Genomic DNA, 24,453 nt, shown 5'->3' with positions numbered 1-24,453 from the left:
CGCCTGCGCGCTTTGTCCCCTGGCCTGTGCGTGGGCCGGGGCAGTGTGCCGGCTGTCGGTGTCAGCGTGGGTCGTGGTGCCTCCTGCGCTTCGGCTGTCGGGCGCTTGCTTTCTCCCCCTCTGCTTAGCACCGGCCCCTTCTTCCTTCCGCAGGGGCTTGCAAGCGGTTTGAAATTTACCGCAGTCTCTCACTCGAGTTTTCGATGTGGCTGTAGGCGCCCGGCGCTGAAGGGGAGGAGGCAAGAGCGCGGGGCGGGGAAGAGGAGGGCGGCCTGGAGCGGAGTGGCTTGTCTGTCTACAGCTCCGGTTCCCCCAACCCTTCACGGGGAAGGGGTGGGAGGGGACGGTGGAGAGGGTTAAGTGAGGCAGCAGTTTCTTTGCCGCGGCCCGCGGACTGTCCGTGTCTGGCGGGCACTGTGGTCGCCCTGGGGCGGCTTTTGCCACTGTTCCCCTATCTCTGAGCGTACGGAGTGAGGGAAGGAAGGAGCCTGAAGTGATTCCGGAACCCACGAGCCTTTACATCCCTGGAAGCGGTGGAGGGAAGAGTGAAACAATTACCCCGTCCCTACTGAGGCCTCCCGGTGCTGCGGCAGGCTGGCCCGCAGGTAAGGCTCCCTGGGGCCCAGGCAGGGTAAGGGCGAGGGCCGGGAGGAGGAAGGATGTCATACACACAAAACGCGGACTACGAAGCGGGGCGGGAACCCGGTTCTTCAGGTTTGGAGGAGCGACTCAGCCGGAACTCCCTGGTCAGGTCGGCGAACAGAAGGGGAAGCTTGGGGCGGCGGTGTGCGGCCCCTTCCGTGTGGCCACGGTCAGACTTGGTGCGGGCGGGCCAGGGGAAGCCGGGCCCGGCCTGGCCCGAGCCCTTCCGGCGGGGCCGCTCGCCGGGCGCGATCCTTCCTCCTGACCCGCGGGAAGCTGCCGTGCGTCCCTCAGGGGATGAGTGGAAACGGCGGAATGAGGGGAAAAATGAAAATGTGCTGAAATCACAGCTGCGTGTATTTCGGTGCCTTTCTCTCTCGCACTTTCTCAGAGCACGTTACCACGGCTTCGCTGTTCCCGGAGCAGTAGGGCGTGCCCCCTCTGCAGCGAGCTGCGTTGGGAGTCAGTCACGCTTGCTGATGCTTAGTCGCTTGGGGTGTTTTATTTATTTTGGAGCACGCTGTTTTATCTTTAGTATACCCTGTTGCTATAATTGTAAAGTGGTTGTTGAGGATGATAAGAGAGATGAGCACATTCATGAGTTTGGAAGGAACCCGAAAACAGCTCCGGACTGTGATCTGCTCCATGTGTTTTAGCTGATTTCTAGTTTGAATCCGAGCATGACTCTTTGAAGGGCAGTGTTATGTATTTCACTGATAATATAAATATTCTGTAGATGAATTACTACTGTGGTGACTTTATATGGTCTAGTCGGTGATTTTCTCATTTTAGAGAGACTTACAGGCATTTTTTGCTCGAAACGAGGAAGGTCTAGGATCAATTTTCTCCCTTTAAAGTATCATTGTTAGGGTGAAACATCTTTGGAGATGTCGGGCGGGAGATTTCTTACAAAGTGTAATATTACATCAGTGTGCTTGTCTGAGCTCTTTAAACGTTCATTGTGTCTTGACTGTGAAGTGATGTAATTGTACTGCGGTCCAGAAACAGTTACCTTCTTAATATGCATCTGCTTCCTTGTTTGATGTAATTGCATAAAGATAATGTAAGAATAGATAAAAGATGCTTTAGCAGTACAAAATAGTTTGACGTACATGATATCCTTTTGGGTTTTTTTCCTGTTATTTGGGTTTGGAAGTGTTTAGCTTACAGTGAAGTCAGTCTTACCTGAACTGAATTCTTGGCTGTAACTGGGAACTTGAATAGAAGATGCTTGTGTGAAATATGTCAGGTGTAGCTTGTTGACCTAAACACCACTATTTCTTGTAAATTGACTCTAGAGGAGCTTTTTTTAAAAGTCTCATTCTCTCAGAAGATGGCATAATACTTTAAGACATGAGAAAATAAAGAAAGTGCTGTTTAGACTGTGTAGTGGGGATCTGTAGTGCTTATTAAGGTCTGGACTTTCATATAGCACACAAGTTGGCTATATGTGCATATACAAAAAAACCTAGATCGGTATAATATATAATTGAATAGCTCTGGTATATAATGTCAGCAGAGGATTAGAAATAAGTAATAGATTTGATACTGTGTTGTCATTTGTAAGATCCTAATGTGAAGATGTGTCGTGGTAGTAATGAGTTAGTGCAGTCCAGTAGCATTACAAAAAATGATTAGAACTGCTTTCTATTTTTTCTAAATTTATTATCTTAATATCTGGAACCTTGGTAACGTGTAACTGTAGGTAAGGGACGGTTTGTGTTTATGCATCACATGCTTTTCAGAATAGTTTATGTAAGTAACACTGTCTGCTTGTGAAGATGATGATAAAGTTCACACTTCCTTGAGCTAAAGTAGCAGAGTTAGATCTGCTTTAAGGGAAGAAGTGAAGCGATATTTACCAAAGAAAGGGCAGGTGGACATAAGTGTTTCTAAGCCTACCGAGTTTGCTACCACAGCAGAAAACTAGTCAGCAGGAATGACGTCAGCTGATAGTTTCCTCCAACTGCTCTTTCTTCTAAGGGGTATCCAGGACAATTTCTTTCCCTTACTGCTGTAGCTTTTCTTCATTGTACTGTAACTGTAGCACGAGTAGGAAAGAGTGTAGGAGTGTATGAAATGGTGAGGGAAAAACATTTTAAATAGTTTCAGCTTGTTACAGAATGTGGGTTGTTACCATGGGGCTCTACATTTCATTAAAAAAAAGTGGAGCCTCAATATAGTAGCAGTGTTTTGTTTTTTAATGAGCAGTGAATCATTCTTTTGCAAAATGACAGAAAGGATACTCATTTTGAAAAAGCTGACAGTATAAAAGTGATGGTTGCTTCATTTTAGAATAAAAACTTCTGGAAGATCCTTGTGATTTTTTTTTTTTTTTATTATGCATTTTCATAATTTTTTTTATAATGCTCATTTTAGTACTGTCATTCCCTTATGTTTTAAAGTTCCATTTGAATTCTTAGTTTATTCTTGGGTCTTCGGCATATAGTAGCACTGATTCTAGAAAAGCTAATCTGTTTTATGCTGCTTCTCTGGAAGCTATATATGCTTTACATTGTGCCCTGAGAGTCACCATTATAAGAGCTTTCCAGATGCTGCGTGTCACTGATGATAATATTGTGTATGTAAAGTACTTTGTGCAGTAATGGTATCTCCAGTTGCAGCTGTTGACAACTGACTGTCAGAGAACTCATACTTCATAGAACAAGTTGCCACCACTTGAAATTGCATCACTTCAGACGTCATTTTGGAATTTTGGTAATTTGCAAAGACTGGTGAAGGTCACCAAAGATAGCTTGGTAGGTCTGGAGGTGTCTTGTAGTTCTACAGGGCTGTAGGATGCCTTAGTACATTTACTGTCTTGCACTGCTTTACGTTCGCTAGTGCTAGCCAGGCACTGTTGCACTTCATGGATTCATCAGGCACTTGCAGACCCTTGCAAGCTGCATAATGGCTTTTTGATTGTCTTAACTGGGGACTTTCTGTTGGTCTCTAATTTCATAACACCAACAGAGGGATTTCAACTCCCTCTAAGGAATTGTAATTCTATTGCTAAATACCATGATCTCATAAGAAATTGTATTTCTCAGATTTTAAAAAGGCAAGTAAAATGTAAATTAAGGGGATGGATTGTGCAGTTGTCAAAAGAGTTGAGTTTTTTTCCCTGAAAAAGCTGACATAAGCTTGTCCACTCAGAGCAGAAATTTTGTGCTAACAGTTTTTGAAGTGGGCCATGATGAGAGATAAACAGCTCCTTAAAACAGAAATTCATCAGGTGGAATAACTTTGCCTCCAGTACAGTGTTAAGCTCTGTAAGCTTTTGACAGATTGTAATGATATGCTTATCAGTGTTTGCATTTTCCCTTTAATGTTCGGCTCTTTCACTTACAGTAGCTGCTCTTTTTTGGCAATAGTTCTTGTTTCAGTTAATATTCTGAACAAGGTCATTCTGAATGAAAATTCCAAATGATTCCTTAAAATTATTGCATTAAAACTCAGTCTGTTTCTTTCTCAGTGCATTAAAACCTCATCTATTTCTCTCTCTTCCTACATGCCCCTTTGTTGGGTCATGGTCACCCTGTGATCATGCAGCCCTTTTTCTTGCACGGGTGGTTTTGGACCTATGAGCAAACATATTAATTGCAAAGAGAGTACCCTCTTTGTATAGGGTCTTTCTTCTGAGGAAGACTCTTGTGTGTGTCTTGCATAATTTTTAAATTTTCCTATGTCTATTTGCTTTGTCTCCTTTGAAGTTTGCTTGGACAAAGCACTGAAAATCAAGCAAACAAGATTGTGGTTTCCAATATGATTATGCTCCTTCTCAAATATGGATGCAACCATTGCAGTACTAATACTTTTGCATTCAGATTCTGTTTCTAACAGACCTCAGTTCTAGAGCAGTGCCATTCCCCTCTGTTGTTGAATCAATTATACAGAGATGGTGTCTACACAAATGAATTTTAGTTATCTTGTAGTCTTTATTGAAAGAGAAATGGAGAGTTTTGGTCTGTTATTTATAGCCTGTTCACACTAAGGTATCTGGATCCTATGTAATGCCAGGTATGCTGGCATACACCCAGGCATTTAGAACAGGTGGTGCTGTTGAAGGTGCTGAGTGATAGGCCCTTGTAGTGTAGCTTATTTTTTTTTCACTTAAGACAAATCAGACTTTTTTCCTAGGAAGCAAAAAAGAAATAAGGAGAACCTTTAGTCAGAAGGTAGTATGAGGAAGAGTAGACAGCAAAGACTTGTAGAAGAGATAAAAATGTATATATGCCTGAAGTGAAGACAAGTGAGAGGCATTTGAGGGATTTTGTCACAGGTCTTCTGGGTTTTTTTTGGAGCCTTCAGACACTTCAGTGTTTTGGAATGAAATGCAACAGGATGTCGCTTCATCAGTTGTGTAATACAATGTGTAACCATGCCTATAGAATTAGGCATGTAATAGATGTGACTCAGGAATTTTGAACTGTAAATGCAGCAGATATTATAATGTTCTTTCCTTTTGTATTAAACTTTCTAAACTATAAAAGACAATAGCAAACTGTTCTTTGGTTGTGTTTTGGTGTTTTCTTTAGTTATTTTTAATGAAAATTCTAATGTTACAGCATGTATTAAATTCTTTATCCCATGCAGCAGCAAAATTCTTTATCCCATGCAGCAAAATAACTTTTTGTGTAATCAGAAGTTACTGAAGTGAAACATCTCAGAAGTATTTCTGCATGTATGTCAAGTATTGGCATCTTATATTTTCCCGAGAAGTGGCATAATGATATTTATAGTATTAGACTAATTAGCATATTATAGTATGTCTAGGCTTCTGTAGTACCGAACTTTATAACAAGAAATTAAATACTCTGATATACATCAGCCTAATTAAAAGTTAAATGGAATTGAAGAAATTGTGACAAGACCCTTGAAGAAATATTAAAACATTTAATTAAAGCTTATATTGAGGTTTAGTTTCAAAGTTGAGAGCAATAATAAGTATAGAATCATATATTTTCTTTTGGAAGAATTCTTTGGAGGTCATCCTTTGCCCAAAGTATTCTCAGTTAGAAGAGGTTTTTCAGAGCCTTGTCTTATTAAGTTTTCACCGTCTTCAGGGATGGACATTTCACAGCCTCTCTAGGCTGGTGTTTAACTGTTCTGTTCTTCAACTCTAAGGTCCCCTATTTGCACATGATTTCTGCTGGAGATGTGGATGCTCTAGATTTGTGTGTACCTCTGTTATTCTCTAATGTGTGTTGTGCTATGTGCTAATGCATGTGCCCTAATGCAGTGAGAGCATACCCAACAAGCTCACATTCACATACTTAAGGTGTGTACTGACCCTCCCTGTACTGACCACCTGCTAGCTGGAATGCAGAATCTTGCATCCACTGGGAGGAATGCTGTATTGTTTGCCCGGACAGATATTACCATGCAGTCAGTGGGGTGATTTCTCACACCAAACCAGGTTTTGACTGATGCTGTTACCCCTCTAAGGTCTCTGCTGCTGGTATAGACTTTCAGTTTGATTTTGGTTTTATTTTCAAGAGGACTCCTTTACTTCAAACAAATACTTCTGACTAATCTCCTAGTTTCTGTTGAATGTAACTGATGATCCTCTTGCTCTTCAACGTGACCAGTTTGGGGCCCGTATCCTGTCAGACAGTTTTGCTTATTTGATTCCCACACATAAAGATTTCCTTCTTCACATTTGTTATTATCCAGACTATTCTGCCTGTCACCTGTGTCACTAAACAGTGGCCCTACAGTTTTCTTAGTCTTTCTTGTGTTCCTGATGTCCTTAGAGTAGCCTTTCTCTTTGTCTTTATCAGCCTTTGCTAGTTTTAGTTTCAGCTGAGCTTTGACTTTCTTAATTCCTCCTTGTAGGCAAAGGCAACGTTTCTGTATACCTTATGGGTAATCTGTCCTGCTCCCTTGTGTTTGGGCTCAGTGAGGAGTTCTGTGCTCATTCTGGGTGAGAAGCATGGCAGATGGCTGGCAGGGATGCCATACTTGCCTTCCTCCACAGTGACTGAGATGAAGTGTGTTTTCCTCATGTAAAGCATCAACACCTAATTTTTATGAAATTATACTCTGTAAATTAGTACTTCCTGTTAAACTGAACATAGCTATACTAAAATTAGCTATATAACCCATTACATTCTGCAAATCAGTCTGCCAGCTAAGAGCATTTCACTGAGTTAACAGACCAAAAGTTTGTTGGCTATTAGAAATGGTATGTTGTTTAAAGGATGTCAACAATTGCAGTTCAAGTCTATGGTATGTGCAGTTATTCTTCAGTTTTTACTTATGTGGTAAATACTTTTTAAAGAAATATGGCCTTTAATGTGCCAATTAAAATAATTTCATGCTAGTGACTTTCAGTAGATAGACTGGATTTCTGTTCTTACATGAACCCATTTATTGTAATAAACATTTCATGATTTTTCTTGTGGCTAGTGTATAACGTTAAAGCCTTCTGTAGCAGGGGAGTATTATTTTGTGTTCATGTAACTTCTAGTTTGGGCCCTATCTGCTTTTAATATTTGAAGTCAGCCAATAAGAATTGCTGACAAAAGGTACAGATTTTTTGAGACATTCAGAATGTGGACAGCAACCTCTAGTTCTGAGCTTAAACTTCCGCCACGGAGATCTCCAAACTGTTTTTGCATATATTTATCTAAATTTGCCTGAGTAAAAGATGTAAGTTTACTTGCTTGTTTTTAAGACTAAAAATACAGACTCATACCAAATGGATTAGCAGTGACAATACTGAGCACATGAAGAATAGTAGAATACCTGTAAAAATTGAAGCACAGTAAAAATCTTCTTGCTTGCAAGGAAAAGAAAGGACTAGTGGTATGAAGTTATTAAGGAAAGGGGGGTGAAAAGGTGTAGAAGCTGAAATATAAGAGAAAAAAAAAGTCCTGTGATGCTACTTGGTGTCTTTGAGTGCCAGAAAATACCCCAATATATTTTGACTTTGTGATCGCTGCATAAAAGTAATAAAGTAAAAACTCTGCTTGTACAAAAATACTCCTGTCACTTCGGGATTTTTTTCCTCCTTCCCCTCCAATTAAACTATAATCAATTACTGAGTCTTCGCTAGTTAGATCCAGTAAGAGAGGTAGTTCTTGTACCAGTTCAGTTTCAGAAGGATAGCCAATACTAGTTACCTTTTAGATCTCTTCTTCCTGCAAATAGAAATTTTTATTCTAACTAAGGTGTTTTCTCAAACCCTGTGTAGGATACTTACCTTGTCAAATAGCTGGACTACCACCAGATTCTAGTCTGACACTTGGGAGGACCTGGACATCTGGAAGTAGGATTTCTTTAGGATGTTTGAAAAAAAACAAATATAGTTGTGGGGTTTTGGCAGGGGAGGGGAATGTAACATTTTTCTGATTGTGGCTATATGGGCTGTGTTTTGTTTTGTTGGTCATTTTTATATGCTTGCAATTCATAAGAGGTTTCTGGAATAAAAGTAAGAGGGTACCTTACATATTCTGGGGATATGATGGTAGTATGTTTCTCTCTTCACTTCCCAATTTGAGAATCTTGTTCGGCAAAAGACTGAGGTTTTTGCATAAAGATGTCTTTATTTCTATTATAGTAAACCTTCTTGTTTAGAAAATAGCAGTTGTTGCAACTGCATGAGAACAGCTGCGTTAAAATGTAAATAAGCCACATCTACCTGCTTGGATGCTTAGTAAAGTTTGTCCGCTGAGTCTTTCCTGTTTTGGAGAGAAATCTAATGATCATGTAAATTTAGTTCTTGAACAGTTTGTTGTCTATAGGGGTTTTTTTTCACATCCATAACTTTAAAGGATATCTCTTCGTAGGAATTGTGTAAATTCAGACTACAGAGGTATCCTTTTTGAGCCAGGAGCAGTTTACAGTTGTGCCTGACTTTGAAGCTGTAAGTAAACTGATGGGTTCTGTTCAGTAGAAAAATGCTATATGTGCACTCTGTAGGGTGGAGTGGCGTTTTGTAAAGCTGCCACAAGCTTTTGTGATAGTTTTGTACCATTATGTGCCAATTGCATGTAGGTTTCTTGAATATTATGTAGCTAAAGATGGGAAAAATTAGGGCATTTTGGAGTGTAGATTGGTTGATTGTTTTTAATTCCAGATCTGATTTAAAACTGAACTTTTTCCTGTGTGTGTTTTCAAATACAGATTCAGAGAATAAAAATGGGAACTCCTGGATCAGGACGGAAGAGAACTCCAGTGAAAGACAGGTTTTCTGCAGAAGATGAAGCTCTGAGCAACATTGCCAGAGAGGTTTGCTAATTTTAAAGTGTCTTAAATTCAGAAATAGGGATGAAAGCAATCTCATTATCCAGGAAGAGTTAATTTGTTTAAGATGTGCATAAAAAAAGTGTAATTAGCCATAAATATGACAATTAATAAAAGCAAAGAGAGTTATTGATCAAAAAATTACATTTACTGAAATGTTGACATAGTGAGATATTAATTGTATGACTAGTATAACTTCACAGAATCACACTTTAAGTGTAGCAGCTATTTCTACAGATACTTACATGCTTAAAGATAAATGAAAAATCCAGATGCTATCTCAAGTGTAAAACTAAAAATTATACACATTTATCCTATTACAGTGTGTGGTATTCATAAGATGATAAGTATAGTGTCTTAGTGTTGAATGTGTAGTAGTTGTTATTAAAATATATTTGTAATAGATTCTATTTCAAATGTGAGAAGTCACATTTCTTTCCAACTAAGCCTAATATGTACACTATTCCAGGAATTTCACCACCTAAAAAAACCAGGGCTGGAGATAACCAGCAAAAAGTGCAATTCACAAGAAGTTGATACAAAGGGGAATCTCGTTCCACTGGATATAGGAAAAAGGCAGTTGGAATTTAAAGTCTTAGAGATGTCTGTTGGGACCAGAGTTCTTCTAGGTGGAAATGCTGTGACTAGGGAGCAAAAGCCTCAATACTGTTTGTATACAAATGGATCTAGGTCCTTTGGGGCTATATTACCTACAAAGCTTCTCTCCCTAGTTGACATAAATGAGTGCAAAATGCAGATTCTAACTGGCTTTGTAATGTAAATAGTTGTCTATATGTGTGTAGGTAAGACAAAATAGGTAGGTGATAGGTCTCTGAAGAGAAAGTTTCCTTAGGCATTTTCAAATGTATCTATCATAGACTGTAGGTAAAAGATATGCTTTGTCAGTTAAAAAAAAAGTTTAGTTGGTATCTTTTCAGAAAGTCATGTTCACAGTCATGTTCTAGTTCTAATGGAAGGTCTCACCCTATCAGCCAAGTTCTGTGTGGCACTCTGGATCATGTATGATCTCACTCATCAAGTTCCATCTCTCATTTTTTGGGGAAAACAGTGAATGAAAAAGAAAGAATATGGCCTTAAATTTCTTTGAGTATTTGCATGCTTCCAGTACATAACATCAACTTGTTGTTTAACCTAGAAAAGGATCTCAATAGCAAGATGTAATACATATTATCTTACTTAAATTTACTGTTGGGCTTTGTTCTCTTACATCACATCTTTTTAGAAGACATTACTTACTAGAATTGAATGGAGTCCTGTAATCCGCATGTCTTCTGTGGAAAATCTTCCTAAAGGTGTTCTAGGTATTAAGAGATGGTAAACAGAATATGTGGAAACAAAAGGCTGTATTCAGGATGATCTGCATGGTGAAACTGCGTAAAAGTGCTCTGGGATTCAGAGCAGTCACAAAATTGAACTAGGAAGTATCAGAATTTGTAATACAAAAAACTCCAGAAAAGTGACTCTAATGTAGTGTATGACATTTCAGGATGGTTTTTCTCTAAAAGTTCAGATTTCAGAAACTGCTATTCTTATTCCTTTCTACCACTTTTAGTTTGACAAAATTGCGATTTCCTTGTTCTATAGCATGCATAAAAAAAAAAAGGTATATTCCTTTTAGTACCAGTAAACATGGCTTTTTTTGGTTTAAAGAATTCTTTGGCACTGATCCACTGAGTTCATTTCCATATAGTCATTTTTCTGCACTGGTTGAATCTGATGTCATTTTATATGAAAATATTTAATGGAAGACAAGGACACTGTTGTAGGATCTGAGGTGCTTGGTCATACTGCTTCCTCTTCGACATTTCTTTCATTTTTTTCCATCTTTCCTCTGCATCAGAAAACCTTCTTCTGTTGCCTGTCCCCTCCCCTTTATTTTTTGTACTTTTGTTAAGTAGAGAGCTCTTTCACATCTTTTCGTTGGTGTGGGGCTATGCATTGAGACAAGCATTTTTACAACATCTCTGTTACACACAAATATGTTAAAACATCAACACTGGAATGAATTTCTGCCTTACTCCAAGAACTTTTGAGTTATTAACCTCTTTCTTTGGGATCTACTTTTTATACTATGGTGTATTATTTTTCCTGGCATTGAATTTCCTTGCTCACTGGAACTGAGGAAGAATAAATGTGATGTACACATCCAGGGACAGGGACCTATCTGTGCATCCTTTCCTGGAAGCAATGCACTCTCCCTATTACACAATGTCTGAAGTGAGATTACTCAAAGTTCATCAGTTTGGCAGTCTTGTCTTGGTACAACAGTTAATCATGCTTTTTTCAAAAGCTGCAGGAGCAGGTGTAGAATATATTGTCCCAGTGTTCCCTGCAAGGAAATAAAGAAACTCTGGGTGTAAAAGCACCCAACTACATTAAAATGGAGTAGTGGTGCGTGTATTCTAATTATAGCAAGGTTAATTTGAAGTCAGCTTATCTCTTAAAAGAAAAAAAAAAAAGCCTATCTCCTGAAAACAGAGAGAGTTCCTTTGTGTGACCTTTTGGTTACTGTTAGCTTTCTCATATTGACAAAGAATAAGTCATCTGGTGTAGAAGACAGTTTCATATGTCTTGTGTGAAGTTCGAGCTTCCCGAAGTACAGGTAATGATTGTCTCGTGTAACTTCAGGTTCCTGACGACATTATATTCTCATTTGTTAAGCAAAAAGGATTCCCACATAACTAGATAAAAGAAAATTAAGGTTCATACTCTCAAGGTTGTGTTCAGAGTCTACACGGAATGCAGCTGATACAATCTCAAGATGTTTCCCATATGGGTTTTTTGTGGGGATTCTCTGCTTATTAAATTCTTTTGTGGACAGAGTATCTTCGGCTGAGTTGTGCATCACTGCTTCACTTGTCTTTGTAGTTTGCAGACAAATTGTGCTCATTTAAAATATTTAGCAGTAACCTGTCATCACCAGGCATTTCTTACGATTATGTGAGACCTCTTTTTCCAAAACCAGTCTGATTATGCAAGAACAGAGGTTTTAGTCATTTCTGTGTTCTTGCATTGCCTGTGGTTCATGCTCAGATACAATATCATGGCAGAGAGTGAGAAGTGTCTGATGTGTCATCTTACCATCTTCAACCTGCTAAACAGCAGTTTGAAGGCACAATCAGGATTTACCTATAGCCTTTTTTTGGATGTTTCCATCAGCAACTCTTCCATTCTTCAGGGCTGTGTTACTAGATGACACAGAACTAGAGCTTGTGGACAATTATTGCAACAGATTGCACTGGATTTCTGCCTTGTAGAATCTTATCTCTGTGTTTTGGTTCGGTGTTTGGTTTTTTTTTCAGGAACTGTTCTCACTACTATTTTCACTGTATAGCAAGAGCATGGAAAACTTGTAAGGTGTTTCCTCATGGGAGAGAATAAAGATTCATTTTGATTTAAAATTCACTCTGTAGTTGCTCAACCTTGAATAGAGTGCAATTGTTCTTACTTTGGTAAACATGTAATGTTACTGAATTACCATGGTAGAAAAAGCTAAGAGTTGAGTATTTTTAAATGTTTGAGGGCTCTATCATGAATTTAGAAACAGTTAACAACATAGTTTTTGTCATATGAATCTATTTAAAGTTTAGTACATGTTTTTTTCTCTTCATGTAGGTTCAGCTTCTGTTAAGAAACAAGCAAAGCCCCAAAGAATTTCATCTTCATGGATATTGTCTTTGTAGGTGCTAGGTGATTTTTTAAATTTGTTTTAGTAAGAGATCACTAAATATTTTTCAATTGGCTATTTCTACTTTATTATTAATTCAAAGTCTTGTTTGGTTTTGTTTTTAATAGTGGTTAAAGATATTTTATACAATGTAAAATATTCTAGAGATTTTATAATATATATGAATCTGTACAATAAATAGAAAAAGAATGAGATACCAGAAATAAAGACTCTTAAACCTTTAAGTCATGTTAAAACTAAAGGTTTTGTTGTTCATAGTCTTTGCTTTGTAGGCAACTGGGGCAGAGACTTCAGAAGTAAGCAGAAAAGATATTTCTGAGGAGCCATAAGAAATACTTTTGGCATGTAAATGATGTTGCCTTGATTTCATGAGACAGTATGGAAATAAGGGCAAAAAGCATGGAAATGAGAATACAGAAGAAATGAGCTGCAGAAGGAATCACAGAATGGTTTGGATTGGAAGGGACCTTACAGATCATCTAGTTCCCACCCCCCTGCCATGGGTACAGAATCCTTTGTTTGCTTAATGAGAAGATGAAATAAAGTTTAAGTTGCTATATGTCGTTATCTATTAAGAATTACGGTGAACATTTTTTAAATGCTCACCCTGATGCTTAGCCAGAGCTGACAGGGTGTCCTAGTGCCATGCCTCGCACCCATGGCAGACAGGGAGCAGCGGGTACTGCAGCAGGGACAGTCGGTGCCCTCACCACTACCATCTGGTAGAAGAAGTAAAATGCTCCTTAACCGGGCCTCCTGTGTTGGAAATTGCAGGACTGCATCTCCCTTGGCAGAGAGAGAAGCGAGTTGCATGTTGCAGGTATACATCAGCCCATGATGACAAAATAATTCTAATTTTTTCAGAGGTGAATAACATTTTAGAATAGCCTATATTTTAATCTTACGAAGCTTTTATGCTGAATGTGAGCCAATTAATGAATCACCTTCTCCAGAGTATAAAAATTAGAAATGAAATACTGTTGCTTTCTAGTGAGTTCCTTCTTGCAGGCAAGGGAAAGCAAAAGATGCTTACCTACACTATGGAGATAGAAGTTAGGCTTCTCCTTGATCAACATGAAGGGAAGCTTCTACCATATCAATTCTGTGTTAATATCATGCTGCTTACCTAGGAAAAAACATGGTCATTGCTATGGAGAGACTAAGAAAAATACATCAGAAAGGAGAGACTCCAGACTGAATCTTTACAAAGGCATTCACATTAAAGTCTCATCTTCTTTCCTTTCTTCTTTCATTCTTGCCAAAAATGCCTTTATCTGAAGAACTACATGTTATCCTTGAAAGTTGAGGTAATTCAAAAGATTGTGATAGAATATGTTTAAAAACAAAGATGAAAAAATTGAAGAAGCAGAGATGGCTTTCTAAATGACTGTAAATAGCTTACAACAATTGGTTTTTAGGTGAGAATCAGAAAATGACTACGTCACCTCCTGGAAGGAGAACATTGTCTTGCTACCTCTATATTTACACATATGCAATAAAATAAACCGAAGTGAATACTGCAGTAAGGTACTGCTTAACTGCTTGAAAACAGCCAGGATAACCATCTTCTAGAATGAAATGCTTCTTACGCAGGTACAAGGAAACACTTCCACTACATGAACAAAAAAAAAAATTTCGGTCCCTATTTTGAAATGAGGAATTCCAGAACTCAGTGGTGAACAGATTGCTTTGTTTTGTTACCTAGATGAGAGCTAATACCCAAAGAAGTATAGTATTGGTTTAAAAACACATATTTGTCATTACAGTAGAATGTAAATATGAGTAGTATGAGTGTGTTCATATACAAAAGAGAATTTGCAGATTTAGTTATAAATTAATCATTTATTAACTAGTCCTTTATTCTTACCCAAGCAAAGTCTTGAGGGCCTCTTCCTTGTTTTTTCTATGCAATTTCTTCTGTTACAAAGATTTCCTCTGTAGTCTTCTATGTCCTTTTTGATAAATTCTCTGAATAAATTCCATGCTGAATTATTTAAGCCACCAGTGTAAGTGGACCAGGTTTAAATACCTCATCTTATTTGCAGTTAGTCTTCAAGAAAATTCAGCTATCCCATTTCTTTTTATCAGTCAGAAGGTCCATTAGGAAGCTTCTGAAATAGTGTGAGAGTTGCTAGACCTTGGACAATACACAGTTGAATTTTTATTTCAGAAAAACAGAAACTCAGTATGTTATATCACTTTTTAATAAACTGTACTTCAATTAAATAATATTACAATGGATCTTTATCATAATACATTTTATTAACGTGTCTGGTCTAAAGGCTATATAGAGAATAATGACCAGTTGTCAGGGTTTGACACTGGCTATGCCAGGCACCCATGAAAAAACTATTCACTTATTTTCCTCTGTTATAGCTGAGCAGAGGAGGGGGAAATTTTCGTGAGTTAAGGATTAGGGGAGAAACACTTTAAGACAAAACAGGTTCCAAACTTAAAACAGTATAAAGAAGATTTATAATTGACAGAATTAAAAGGATAATAAGAACTAAAGCAAACTTTCAGAACACCTTTCTTCCCCAGTCCCCTCCTCTTTCTACCACCTGCATAAGGAAAACAAACATGGGGTTTGATCAGTATTTCATTTCTTAAGAGTCTTTTTTTATGTTTAAGGAAAAGTTTCTTCTGCTGTGCTGTAGGATCCTTCCCACAGGAGCTAGTTCTCAGTGAACTTTTCTAGCGTGGTTTCAACCTTCACAAGCAACAGCCTCCCTGAACCTGCTGCAATGTGAAAATCCCTCTCATGGGTCATGCAGTCTTCTGACAACTGCCTAGCGTGGGTCACAGTAGTTCATGGGGTTTAGTCTTTTAAGGATAAGCTGTTCCAGTTTGGAAGCAAAGGCTCTCTTCTTCTATCTCTAAAAGTAAGGATCATCTCTCTCTGTTCAAGTTCTTTATTAGATCACAGCCTCTCAGCATCTATGCACTCCAGCATGAGCACTCCTCATGGGCTGCGCGTGGATCTCTGCACCCCTTCCCGTGCACTTCATGAATTACAGGGAAGCTGCTGTATTACAGTCCTCACCAGCGCTTGCAGGAGAATCTCAGCTCTGGTGCCTGAAGCGCCTCCTCTCTCTCCCTTCCCCACCGACTTCAGTGCTGCCATGTTGGCCTTCCTCAGGTGACCTCACTTTCCCTTTTCCTCTGACTTGGAAGAAAATTGGTGTCTGTAAGTTGCAGTTGAGAAGCGGATCTTGTCCGGGCTCTGCATTGGGGAAATACTCGCCATGTCTCTCGCTGCTGGCTGCGTGGTGTTTCCGCCTGGTTCCACCCGGGCCGCGCCGGCCTCAGGAGGGGCCTGCCAGCACTGCGCGGGCCGCGCGACTGCTCGCGGCGCTGGGATGGTCCCTCGCAGCGGCACGGTCGCGGCTGCTGCGCCGGGAGGTCCCAGCAGCCCTTTTCCAGGAAGGGGCCTGCCCTCCGCCACCCCTTGCAGGGAAGCAAGAAAAAGAACTTTTCCCAGTTTCTTCTTCCTTAAATATGTCATCACAGAGGCGTTACCAGTTTGTCTAATTGGTCTAGTAACCTGCCCATTGTCAGAGCTTTCAGCGATTGGCTCTGCGCAGGACACAGAAGTTTTGAGTTCTGCCCCCACAAACCAAGTTTTGTTAAACCAGCACACGAGTGAAACTGAAATCAGGGCGGTAGTGGCCAGTCTTTACTCTTCTAAGACTGGACTTCGTTTAATGCAGGCTGTAGAAAGCAATCTGTATTGACTCCCAAGCTACTGTGAGCAAGGAAGTGCTGTATTTGGTATGCCCTCTTGAGTCAAATACTAGTTGAATTGAAAAGCGTGGTAACATGACTACCTGTACTTCTGCTGGTTTATTCAAAAAAATAAAAACTAGTAGTCTGGTGTTTCTGTGCTGCTTCTATAGTCCAAACAGTTCTTTATCCAAAGCTATTGTGGCTCTACATTTTCCTTAGTAGATATTTAAAGACTTTATTTCAATGTAGCTGAATAAATTTATTTGTGAAGGATTTGTTGGTGATTATTTGTTGCACAACTTCTATGGGCTTTTTTCAGTAAGACGACAGAGTGAATAGCAACACCCAGGAAGAAAACTATGTCCTTTTGAATTATGGTTGTTTTTCTATTATTGTTAATTTTGAATTTCAATAACATAGCTAAGAAGACTTATGTTAGTGCTGTATCAATAGCATAAAGCCTGTGCTCTAAAAGATCTGCTGAGAATAAAGAATTACTGGGTTTGATGGCCTTTCAAGTGGTACTGTGATTTGTTTCTTGCTCTAAAGTATGGTGAAGGAAGCCTGAGAACTGCCCTTTTAGTTAACTTGCCAAGTTTTTTGTGTTTTTTGAGATTGTGTGCTTTTTAAAGGAATCCAGTTGCTCAGGTTAAAAATCAATGTAATATGAAACCATTTCTTCCCAAAAAATTCTGTAAAAAGATTTTCTTTTTGTTCAATTTCAGGCACCCATTTTATGACAAACATTTGTATAATTCACTTGTGTTTTATCAAGGGTATAGTAAATTAGAAGACATGGAGCTTCCCTTGTACTGTAGGAATTTAAAGTTAGATCTCTGGCTGTAGGACTAGGAGAGAGTGGTGAAATATGAATTGATTTTTAGCATGAATCAGTAAACCAATTAACTTTCTATCTTTAACAGTAAAGCCTTGCCAGAGCCTAAAGGCCAAATGCATATATCTGCTGTTTTATAGACAAAACTAAACCCAAACATTTCAGCTCTTCGAGTCCTTTTTCTTCCTGTGCTGCATACCTGTCTATGTTACAGTTTATATGCGACAGCGATAATGGCCTACAAATGGAAGTACTTCCTGTTGCATGGCAATTTCCTTGCTTTACTTGTGTGCTGTCATCAGGTAGGAAGAAGAGTAGCTTTATGCTGCTCTGAAAATAGATTATATTATGGCAGTCAGGAGTGTTGACACAGCCTTGGAATTGTTTTATCTGAGTATGCAAAATACAGAAAAAACAGTCTTCATGAGTCATTTGGAGTTAAGACAAACTATTTTTAGTAATAAAGCTGTAGTGAGTCTGCCTTCTGTCTTGTCATTATTTGATAAGATATTTTTGTGCCTGTAGTTTAATCATAATTTGAAGTTAAACTTCCAAGTTATATACCTGTTCTGTTTTCCTGAAGCACAGTAAAATAGTTTTATAGGCTTCCAGTGTTTTACACAAATCTTTGCTGTGACAGTGGCAAAAGCAGGAAAAACCTTATCCTTAATCAAAAGCAAAAATCCATTGGATTTTTAGGAACTTCTATAGTTGTTTTGGTTGTTAGGAGTTCTGAATTTTTGGCTACTGCTGTTTCTCAAAAGCTTTTAATTAACATCACATAGACAACTGGAATCTTTGGTGGAAGACCTGTCTTCAATGGTTTAATATTTAAAGAATTTGAGAGAATTTTTGTCAACTCATTATTCAAACATGAAACAACTGATCTTGTGCTTTCCTGAAACATGAGATTTATGGCAAAATTTATTCCTTCATGTAATTAGCTGATTAAATGTGAGGTAGCATTTAGAGTCTGAAAGACACTTTCTCTTTTTGTTGAGGCTGGATAGAAGGTGGAGAATATTCAGTTCTATCCACCAATAACCAGGTTTCACAAGCAGTGCAGAAATAAGCTTTTTGCTACTGAAAGGGGGAAGGTCTTGCTACTGTTTGTCCTGCTCATACCTTTTGCTTGGTCTGTTAAGGTCCTTGTACAAGCCAATTCATTTCAGTAACACACAGAAAACTCAGAAAACTACTGGGTTTTTGCTGCTCTTAACTTTCTGCTATGGTAGTTAGTTAAATTGTCTTACAGCAGGTCTTGAGTGCTGGAGCTGTGTTCAAAGAAGGTGTTGGGAGTATAAGGGTTTGAATGGAAAGGTAGGGAAGTCCCTTTGGGGTGATAGTGTTGAAGGTAGTTTTTGAGGAATGATAATTTTTTTTGTTGTTGTATTTTGTTCAATAATCAATTTGATTTTGATTCCTATTTGAAGTATTCTCAATGAATGATGTTTGCCTTTTGAAATAATTCCAAATTGCAGCAAAACTTTAAATATGGCATGGACGGTAGTGGTTCAGTATCGCTGATTCTTTTTTTTTTTTGGTTTTAATGTCTTTTTGTAGCCAAAGATTCTTCAGTTGTGTACATGTCTGTTCAAATACTATGCATAGGCAAAGTCCTTTTCAAGTCCACAAGACATTAGTTTTCAAGTTGTAGCAATAGTAATATTTCTGCACTCAGTTCAGACATGCATCCCACGGTCCTGAGGGAGGTGGCTGATCTTGCCAAGCCACTCTCCATTTTATTTCAAAAGTCATGTTGGTTGAACAAAGTCACCAGTGACTGGAAGAAGGGAAACATCACTTCTATACTTAAAAGACAGTAGAAAAGAAGACCCAGGGAACTACAGACTGGTGAGCCTCACCTCTTTGCCTGGGACAACTGTGGAGCAGATCCTTACAGAAACAATGTTGAGGCATTGTTTCAATGAAGATGATCTGAGACATCCCAGCAAAGCTTCACCAAAAACAGTCCAGTGGCCTTCTATGACAGAATGACAGCAGCAGTTTACAAGGAAAGACTAACAGATGTCATCTACCTAAACTTCTATAGGGCTTTTGACAAGGTCCTTCACGGAATCCGTATGTCCAAATTGAAGAGACATGGATCTGATGGACGGACTATTCAGTGGATAAGGAATTGGCTGGATGGATGCAGCCAGAGTTGTGGTCAATGCTCTTATGTCCGGGTGGAGGCTGGTGATGAGTTGTGTCCCTCAGGGGTCCATCTTGGTACCAGGGCTCTTTAATACCTTTATCAATGACACATCAGTGGGATCGAGTGCACCCTCAACAAGTTTGCAGATCCATGAAGCTGAGTGGTGCAGTTGGCACAACAGAAGGATGGGATGCCATCCAGGGCCACCTGGACAAACTTGGGCTCATGAGAACCTCTTTAAGTTCAACAAGTCAAAGTACAACATACTGCACATCAGTTGGGGCAATCTCACATGTGAGTCCAGACTGGGAGAAGAACTTGGTGATGGCCACAAAGATGCTCAGAGGACTGAAGCATCTCACCTAGGAAGACAGGCTGAGAGAACTGGGATTGTTCAGCCTGGAGAAGAGATGGCTTTGGGGAGACCTCACTGTGACCTTCCAGTACCTGAAGGGGACTTATAAAAAAGAGTGACTTTTTTTACGCAGGCAGATAGCATTAGGACATCAGGGAATATATGGTTTTAAACTAAAAGAGAGTAGGTTTAGATTAGATGTTATGAGGAAATTCTTACTAGGGGAGTGATGAGGCACGGGAACAGGTTGGCCGGAGAAGTTGTGGATGTCCCATCCCTGGAATTGTTCAATACCAGGTTGGATGGGGCGCTAAGTGACCTGGTTTAGTTGATGGCACCTGATCTGGGCATTGGAACTAGATGATATTTAAGGTCCCTTCATACCCAAGCTATTCTATGACTTTTAAAATGAACATATAATTTTTTTGACTAGCAATGCTGTCTTTAAAGAGTTAGGTACATATTCTTTTTGAAATTTTATTGTGAGAACTCTGATTTCTTTATTCTGTATTATGATGTTAGAATCTTAATGTATACTTGTGAAGAAACTGAGTACTCAAACTATTATTCAAAAAACTTTTTTTTAACTTTAATTATTTTCCATCTGCTTGTAGGCAGAAGCCAGACTTGCAGCAAAACGGGCAGCTCGAGCAGAAGCAAGAGATATACGTATGAGAGAGCTGGAGCGACAGCAAAAAGAGGTAGTGTAACTCATCAGGAATTATTGCAAACCTTTACAAAAATTCATAATGTATTTTATATCTGCATTTGCTTAAGGTTTTGCCTTTTAGTGTAATTCAGTTTTGTGCGAGTATTTTCAGCATTAGGATTGGAATATACTGAAAGTATTCACAGTAAATACCTATTGTCAAGATCTTTATTTTAAAAAAATGATTAAAATGGGGTAATATTTACACTTACAGTTGTGTTTTGCTCTACATGTTTCTCCTAAAAAAAGTTTGCATTTCTTGAGAAAAAAAAATCCGAGAAACTAGGTTTTCAGCAGTATGGTTATTGCTTGGTTGTTGCATTCAATTCAGGTTTTGACATTGCATGTAAAACATTGAGAATTTACTGTTTATCATGATTACACTCAAATGCATGTAATGTTGATACTTGGTTGTGGTGGGGTTTTTTTCTGTGGTAGTAAGTGAAATATGCAAAACATTCTTTGCCCCAATTTTATATGGTTCTCATTGTGCTGCAGTTTCAGTTTTTGAACTGCTGGAGTTCAAAATTGCTATTATTCTGAAGATTACATGGCAATTAATGTAGATTTTTCTGAGTTTTCAATTTAGGAATCCAGTCTTGTGTGGTGACTATAATTTAAATGGTAAATGGTTTGTTTGGTTTTCTTTTTACATTCTGTAGTTTTCTCAGCATTCATATGATAGAAAATGGGCTCATGTCCAGAAATGGATGGTAGGCTAAAATCACGTGTTGTGCATGTTTTTGCCACTCAGAGAACTAATATAGGATTTTGGAGGAAGTTAATTTACTAATGATTTGCTGTGTGTCATTTCAAAGTGTCTAATTATGTATACACTATGTATAACTATATATATATATACACACAGACATAAATGATATATGTATGTGGTTCAACTATATATGTATATAGTCTAACCCTCCCCTGACTCACTGTTCCCTTGGGTCCTCTCAGTGGTTACCACAGAAGAGATGAATCCCTGCCTCTCCACTTCCCTTTATGAGGATGTTCAGTACCACAGTGAGGACTCCCCTCAGTCTCCTCCAGGCTGAACAGACAGGGTGACCTCAGCCACTCCTTGTTCAGCTTCCCCTCCAGCCCCTTCACCATTTTGGCTGCCCTTCTTTGGACGTTATCTAACAGCTCTGTATCTTTCTTATATTGTGGTACCCAAACTGCACACAGCACTTGAGGTAAGGCTGCACCAGTGCAGAGCAGAGCGGGACAAGCCCCTCCCTTGCCTGGCTGCCGATGCTGTGCCTGATGCACCCAGGACATGGTTGGCCCTCCTGGCTGTGCAGGCACTGCTGACTCACATTCAACTTTTTGTCAGCCAGGACCCCCAGGTGCCTTTCTGTGGTGCTGCTCTCCAGCATCTTGTTCCCCAGTCTGTCTGTCTGTACATCCAGGGTTGTCCCATCCCAAGTGCAGAATCCAGCACTTGTCTTTGTTAAACTTCATATGTGTTGGAGGTTAGGATTTGTTCAGATTTTTTCTTTCTCTTAGGGAATTTTTCTCCCATTTGTTTCCTAAGAGACCGGTACATGGATACTTGAGAGAGACAAAGGATGTGGCCAAGATGGGGGGAAGGGGTGCAGCTGGCTGCAGTCTCTTAGCTGGGGGACTTTCTCTTTGGAAGTGCAGAGATACTGTGAAATTTTGCCTGGGGGTGAGGGGCTGGGTTTGTCCCTCGCTCTCTCGCTCTCAGGATTGGAGAGGAGACAGTCAGGGTGCTTCTGCAGGGAGAATTTGCTGCCACTGTGGAGTTGTATAGTGCACTGCTTCTCTTTACCATGGGTAAGCCTTTGCTTGTAAGAGCGGCTATTGAACTGGGACTCTTTCAACACCTGATCTCACTGGAAAGGACCTTCACCATCTACTTGGGTGCTACAGGGGAAAACCCAGGACCCTGACCCCCTCTGGAGGGAGCATCTCCTGCATGCTTGCAGCAGCTGTTTGCAGAAGCCTGGCTGCTGCTGTCCAGCCCCGCTGTTTTCTGCCGCTGCTTCAGGGTTTTCAGTAGACTTTTAACTTGACACCCTGTGCCTGCCCAACCCCCCGCGGCTCCTGCTAGGGCTGTGGAGTTTCTGCTACATTTCGTTTGCCACCCTGGGGGGTGTGCTCACCTCTGCCATTCCAGCTTGCTGCTCTGAGGTTCCTGCTACAGCCCATTTCGCCATCCGGAGGGACACCAGGGTTGGCTGTCCCTATGGGTTTGTAAAGGAAGCCCATTTTCAATCTCTTCCACTGGCACACCTGCCATTAACCGCATGGAGAAGGTGGCTGAGCTCGCGCCACAGCGCCCCCTGCAGCCGCGGGGGAATCATCGCACCTGCCCTGCCCGGCCGGGAGCCACCAGCGCCCCTGCCGGCTGCGGCCGTGACTGCAGCAAAGGGGAAAGGGCCCGACAGCCGAGAGAAGGCTGGGACTGGGTTTCTGGTTTGGTTTGTTGTTGCTGCTGTTGTTGTTGTTTTTTTATCTTGTTATACATATATACAGACTAGTAAAGAATAGTTACTCCTTTTCCCATATCTTTGCCTGAAAGCCCCGTAATTTCAAAGTTACAATAATTTGGAGAGAAGGAGGTCATATTTTCCATTCTAAGGGAAGTTACTGCCTTCCTTGGCAGACACCTGTCTTTCAAACCAAGACAATATGGTTGGTGCTTGCCCATCTCTCTGATTTGCCAAGGTCTCACTGTGGGGCCTCCCTGCCCTCAAGCTCCTCCGCTTTGGTGTCATCGGCAAACTTACTATTGCTTAGAGTTCTGCATCCAAGTAATTTATGAAGAGACCTGGGCCTAAGATGAGCCTGTGGAACCCCACCAGTGACCTGATGCTGGTCCGATGTCATCCCGTTCACTACAACCCTTTGTGCCCGACCTGTGAGCCAGTTGCTCATTAATCATATAACACGGTTATCCAGCTGTGTGCAAGCCACTTTGTCCAGAAGGATCCTGTGAGAGACAGTATCGAAAGCTTTGCTGAAGTCAAAAAGGATACAATCTACTGACTTTCCTAGGTCACCTAGGTAGATTACCCTGTTGTATAACAAAATCAGGTTCGACAAACAGGAGTTTCCCCTCATGAAGCCATACCAATGACTGAGTTGTTCCCCAGGTATTTTTCAATATCTCCCAGAATAGGATTTTCCGTGATTCTACCAGACACTGGAGTAAGACTGAGTTGATTGCAATGTTTCTTTGGAGGATTCATTTCACAAACTTCATGTGCCTCTTAAAAGGGTATATGGGAGATGTGAGGGGTTTTTCTAGCTTTTAGAAAACTATTCACTGTGGAAATGTTTTGAATCATTAAGATTTAAATAATACATGCTGAGACTAGCCATCATTTGAGATAGTTAAAACTACAATGACAGTTAATCTCTGTTGAAAAATCCTAGGAATGTCATTAGAATTTTATTTGCAAAGTTGTATTGACTCTTTATTGTCTCTTTGCCTAGCTGATATTTGTGTATACATTAGTTCTCATGTTCTCAAGATCAACATAGGTTTCTGTATTTCTTGGTGGAATGTACCTTTGAAAGTTCTTTTGCTTGATATCAAGGGTTTCCAAAACATGGAACATAGATTGTATTTCTGAGGAATCTCACTCAAAATTAATGCCACTCAACTGAATGCCACCTTCCTTTTGCGGTCCTAAGAGGCACATCTGCTGCAGGAGATTTCTGAACAGATGTGCACTTCTTTCCTGGACTGGGAGGCATAACCTCTGTATTGGATAACATGCATAATTCAAACTTGAATTTTTAGAAATCAAGCTTGACAGATACCAGCAGCAGCTATCTGCAGTATGTACTGTAGTACTTAATCCTTTGACCTGAATATGCTGAACACTTAACACTGGCTATTTTCTGATGGAATGTCAGGAAAATACTTATTAACCCACCAATTAAGAGGAATCTTATATAAGTAGTAAACTCTCTTCTTGCCTGCTGCAGATGTTTCTAAGAGGTACTTGTCCATTTAGACCAGAGATACAAAGAATATTTAAAACTGGCAATGATCTAATTATATTGTGTTGAAAAGTTAAATAGCATGAACATTCAT

The 24,453-nt window shown here is 39.8% G+C and overlaps 1 protein-coding gene across 8 annotated transcripts in view; it reads left to right on the top strand.

Annotated features, from left to right (window-relative positions):
• Positions 1-361: 361 nt before the first annotated feature.
• LRRFIP2 (LRR binding FLII interacting protein 2) overlaps positions 362-24,453 on the top strand; it is a 61,279-nt gene continuing 37,187 nt past the window's right edge. For 6 of the 8 annotated variants that reach the window (XR_014226832.1, XR_014226833.1, XR_014226834.1 and 3 more), the window contains exons 1-4: positions 362-605; positions 8,773-8,877; positions 20,290-20,376; positions 21,047-21,097. Coding sequence is in view for 5 of the 8 variants with exons in the window: in XM_082291011.1 (XP_082147137.1) it covers positions 8,788-8,877; positions 20,290-20,376; positions 21,047-21,097 (228 nt within the window). In the remaining 3 variants the exon portion in view is untranslated. Of the gene's footprint in view, positions 606-8,772; positions 8,878-20,289; positions 20,377-20,907; positions 21,009-21,046; positions 21,098-24,453 lie in introns of those variants that run through there. The other 2 variants (XM_082291013.1, XM_082291012.1) reach the window with 2 other exon arrangements.

The sequence above is a fragment of the Coloeus monedula genome, assembly GCF_965178545.1.
Source record: "Coloeus monedula genome assembly, chromosome: 1".
NCBI classification, from domain to species: Eukaryota; Metazoa; Chordata; class Aves; order Passeriformes; family Corvidae; genus Coloeus; species Coloeus monedula.
This window is presented reverse-complemented; position numbering and strand designations above follow the sequence as displayed.